The 4,788-nt window shown below is 44.7% G+C and overlaps 2 protein-coding genes across 2 annotated transcripts in view; both read left to right on the top strand.

Moving 5' to 3' along the window:
• Positions 1-1,490, top strand: part of zgc:172136 (uncharacterized protein LOC566376 homolog) — a gene marked incomplete in the record, with an annotated part of 9,676 nt that extends 8,186 nt beyond the window's left edge. Inside the window, 1 exon segment of the mRNA XM_035663906.1 lies at positions 136-1,490. Within this exon segment, the coding sequence (XP_035519799.1) occupies positions 136-426 (291 nt within the window).
• Positions 1,491-1,853: 363 nt separating this feature from the next.
• tarbp1 (TAR (HIV-1) RNA binding protein 1) overlaps positions 1,854-4,788 on the top strand; it is a 12,442-nt gene continuing 9,507 nt past the window's right edge. The window contains 8 exon segments of the mRNA XM_035663905.1: positions 1,854-2,902; positions 2,994-3,091; positions 3,173-3,242; positions 3,595-3,749; positions 3,831-3,883; positions 3,981-4,078; positions 4,169-4,304; positions 4,387-4,483. Of these exon segments, the coding sequence (XP_035519798.1) occupies positions 1,975-2,902; positions 2,994-3,091; positions 3,173-3,242; positions 3,595-3,749; positions 3,831-3,883; positions 3,981-4,078; positions 4,169-4,304; positions 4,387-4,483 (1,635 nt within the window). The 5' untranslated portion in view covers positions 1,854-1,974.

Here is a 4,788-nt window from a genome sequence, read left to right as displayed (position 1 = left end):
CAAGGACTCAGCCTCAGTACATGGGTCGCCAGCTCTACCCACTGAGCTAACCGGGCGCCCTCCCAGGCTTTTTTTTTAATGCGTCTTTTGAATTTTCCTGTTGTATTTTATCTTTTCCTCTTGTCTCTATTCTAGATGCAGAAATCTAGGACACAAGTTTGTGTGGATCGGCACAGCCACAGTCTAGATGATGTACGTCTGTTCCCACCTCCGGCCCCCCTGGGGACGACACTGCCACCTGATTCCTCCCACAGCTATACCTTTGGGCTCCCAGATGTCTCAACAAACAAAAAGACCCCTGTTGATCACACTCATTATTCCCTTTTGCACTGCCAAGCCAAACCTTCTTTCTATGGCCGCAGGTCTACCAACTGCCTGTCCCTGGACATGTTAGGTGATGAACAGTTCCTAGAATTCATACTTTGAACATGTCAAGCATCTACAAATACGCCTGTTCTCTTCTTTTACATACAGTGCAACTTAATTTGTAGGTTGCCAATGCATGAATGTCTCAGTGTTTTCTGCGAGGGGACGATGACAGCCGAGGGATGTGTGTGTGCTTCAGATTACAGAGAGACTTCTCATTCTTCTTAGAAGTGCTGTGGATTATGTGACAGCACCATCTCAATCAGTAAACAGAGCATATTTATAAATGTTGTATATTGTGTACATACTACTTGCACTATTTTATTACATTTCATTTTCTCTGAGTAAGAACATTTTCAATCAATTTTATTGTCTTTTTGTAAAGTTCACATCTTTTGTAAAGTTCTTTCATTTTACGAAATATTGGAATGGGTAAGGTTTGACATTTTTAAGCCATGCAGTCGGGCTGCATTGGACATTCATAAAATGGGAATTACTTTCCTTTCCATTTCCATTTGCTAATGTAAACACTTCCTTGTTTTATTCAGAAGAATTTCCAGAAGCCACAGTGCTAATGTTTGTGCTACTGTATTCTGTCTTCTTTTTTTTAAAAAAAATCTTATTTTATCATATACTCTATTTTTGTATAGTGTGCTCTGTCATGCTTTTCCTATTAGTCTGCCACAGCAATGTAGCTGCCGATGTGGAAAATTGAACCTCTTTACAGCTGGTAATGCATTCATCCAAAGCTTCCCCATTCTATACTCTCCTCCTGCTGTCGTAATTACAACTGAAAAGTATTATTTGTATAGCACTATTTCTGTAACCAGCAAGTGTATAATGAATCTGCAGTATTTTTGTATTATGTAACCCCCAAACAAAGAGACCCTCTGTCGGGGTTCTCTCGGACATTATTTTCACTGTTTTGTAAATGATAATTGCTATGCAAAAGAACTGACGTCTTTAGCCAGCATGAACTCACTCATCATTAAGCACATAAAAAGTCTTACTCAAGGCCAATAATGTACGAACAACTTTCAGTGTTAATCCACAATACTGAGTGAGTCATTTTTATCTGAAGCAATGTTTTTTTATCATAGTCAAAATAAATTCTTAATGCTACTAAATGAAACCGGGGTTTTGGTCTTTTTTTGTACTCTTGATCCGGTACGTTAGTAATGTTGGGCGAGCCAGAGAGAACACCTTTCACCTGTTCATCAGCTGGTTGAAGCTGCAAACAGAGAGCAGGTTTCTGCAGATACACACACTGTCACACACTTTTAAATGGTCATAAGTGATGATTTAGAGGGATTATGTTAGTGTGAGTCTATACATTGTGTTTTTTTTTTAATGGAAATCCTGCTTTTAGTATGCTTTTAAATTTGATATCCTCTTAATGGGTATATTTCACTTGGTATATATATTTTTTTTCAATTTGTGCAAAGCATGAGATCCTAGTCACACCTCTCGCGAGAGTTGGGGGGGGATTACGTCTGCGGAAGTTTACATCCCGTTAGGAAAAACGTGTTGCTCATGGCAGCAGAGGGAAACGCCGGTTGCGGGTTATCTTTAGCTCGTTTGTTCCCGGCAGTATAGCAGCTCTCTACAATGTATTCCGTTTTAATTAACGCCGTGTTGTCCAGCTCTCCTGACTATGGCCTTTTGTTTGAGTCTCTGTGCTGGCCGAGTGACTCGTGGCCGGGGACGGAGCGGGTGGAGGCGCTGACAGCTTTCATTGAAGGGCTCGGACCGCTTATGGCCGACTCAAACACGACTCTTTCACAAGCGAAAAAAGCCTCTGTTAAAGAGCAAATCGAGTCGGTGATTTGGACCCAGTGTCTTCCTCTTCTTTCCACAATATCAGCCGAAGCCGGCGAAGGCATGCGGTGCAGGGAGAGCACCGCTGCTGCCTGCCGACTTGTGAGTGTCTGTGTCCCGCTGTGCGACGAGGCTGTACCGGGGCGGGTAGCTCTGTCCGTCCTGCCGTCCCTCCGGCTGTCGGAGGAGGAGGCGCCCGGCCCGGGACGACTCGGTGTGGAGGTTGCCAGCGAAGTCATGGCTGCTCTCATCCCGTCACTGTCAGCGGATGAGCAGCTCACACTAACCACCCTGTCATCTGCCTTGTCCTGCATCAAAACACTCCCCGATGCGCTGGTCTCCAAAATCACAGTCAGGCTTCTCCTAACCCTCCTGAACTGCTGCAGCGGGGCGAGCTCAGGAGGCAGCCTCGGGTTGATCCTGGATGATCTGTGCAGCTGGCACTCCGCTGACCGCACACCTGGGGCTACAGAGCGGGCACTGCTGTGTTTGACCGCCCTGTCAGACCACCTGCTGAAACCTCACAGCCTCTCCTCCTCCTCCTCCTCCTCCTCCTCCTGTGAGCCTCGTCTGTCAGTCCAGTTCTGGAGGTTGGTTCAGGATGGACTGACGCACAGGGACAGCGTGTCACGTAAGAGGGCGTTGTACCTGCTGAAAAAGTGCGTGGCCCTGTCAGAAGAGGAGGGGGTGGACTGTCCTCTCTGTCCATCAGGGGAAGGTAAAAGATGCTCAGATGCTGACACTGCACCAACGTAAGGTTCACTGCTGTTACATGGTCTGTTTCGTACTGTTCTTGAACTTGTTTGCAGATGAGATCCTGTTCAGGTGGGCCTCCAGCAGGAGCAAGTTGCTGAGGGAGTTCTGGGAGGATTATGCACTGGTGATGGAGACCCTGGAGGAAAACCAGGTAGAAAATCGCACATGACTGTTGGTGTGTGCATCACAATAAACAGATCTGTAATGTCGGTTGTCTCTCTTTCCTCTGCAGGTTCATGTCGTCCGGCCAGTTCTGAACAGAATAGACACGTTGATCCAAACAACAGTGAATGATAGTCAAGGTAACACTAGATTTGGCCAACATAAGGAGTCACTTTTATATCTTTTTTATGAATGTTTGCAGTTATTCAATTCGTCTCCACCTCTTTTCAGAAAATACGTTTTTGATTTGAGACATTTTTGGTTTTGTTTTGGTGTAGATTGGTTGCATGTAGTGATGTGGCTGTTCAAGACAGTTAGATGATAGGTCCATCCCATTAGCCTTTCATGAATCAAAAGGGCATAACTGAACATATAAACTTTCATCAAAAATTCACTATTTCATCAACACACTTTTGCTTGTTTTATCGCAGACAATGGCAGACTCTTCCAAATTAGGTGTAGCCTGTTATCAGTTCTCTGTCTGTGTTGCAGCTTCAGGTCAAAGCCTCTTCCACCCATCCTGGCTGCTGTGTGTGTACCAGCGGATGTTCCACAGTGAGAATAAATCCTTAATGAGAGAGGGAGTGTGTCATCTGCTGGAGCTGCAGGTCCTGCAGCAGCCAGACTTTGCTTTGGCCTTTTCTCAGGTACAGGCTCAGACACAATTTACTCAGTGTGACTTAGTGCTTACTGTGAGTGTGTTACTCATGCCTCGCTTTGCTCTTCAGTTCATCGTTGGCCCTTTTATGGATGTTCTCTCTGAAACGTCGCTCTTCCAGAGGTGGGCGTTACAGACCAAGCAAATACATAAAATACTACAGGAATTACAGCGTTATTAAGTGTTTTTCTTCATTAACCCAACTTCTGTCCACATGTAGGTCACTTGAGGAGAAAGTAGGAGATTGTCCTGAGCTTGGGGCTAAACTCCAAGTGTTTGTGGCCACCTTCTTCAGCAGCCTACCGCCAGAGCATAGAGGTACAGAGGCCACAGAGAATACATGTTAACAAAGCTCTGAGTCATCTCTCATGGATAAAATGCCTGTCTACTAATATATTTGCTTTGTAGGCCGTATATTGCTCCACATGATCCAGCAGCTGTGCTCAAAACACTGGTGTGCAGTCCCCCTCCTCTTCCTCTCCCAGGCTCTATCCAGACTCCCCCCAAGTCCACTTCTGGGGCTCGACGGGCTCACAGCTGTCAGGTACCTGTTTACAATTAGGCAGACTGTGTCATAGCTGATAATGCCTGATAATGGAGCTCATTTTAATCTGTGGTGTTCACAGAGAGGTTCTGCGCTGCACCATGGTCACTCATCAAGTCCTGCTGAGAGGCGCTGCTCAGTGCTTCCTGCTGAATAGCGCCCTCTCTCTCACAGACGTGGTAAGACACAAATATTGTCCATAGTGCTAAAATAACTGCAATACTATAAAAGATTGCTGTAACCTTACTTTCAGCCATGGGGTGGTGAGGGTCAAGTTATGACTACAGAGCTGCTGATGCAATTGTACAGTATTGATTAATTCTTAAACAGTTAATTTAGTAGTTGATTAACAGAAAAAACTATTAAAAACAATTTTGATCACTCAAGTCATTATCAAGTCAATAAAAAAATAACATTGTTTCACACTATCAAATGTAAGAGTTTGCTGCTTTACTCAGTTTTTCCTTATAAATGTAATATATTT

Source organism: Morone saxatilis, unplaced genomic scaffold (assembly GCF_004916995.1).
Source record: "Morone saxatilis isolate NCDOM2014 unplaced genomic scaffold, NCSU_SB_2.0 Contig19, whole genome shotgun sequence".
NCBI lineage: Eukaryota > Metazoa > Chordata > Actinopteri > Moronidae > Morone > Morone saxatilis.
The sequence above is the reverse complement of the archived record's forward strand: the minus strand, read 5'-3'. Positions and strand labels throughout refer to the sequence as shown.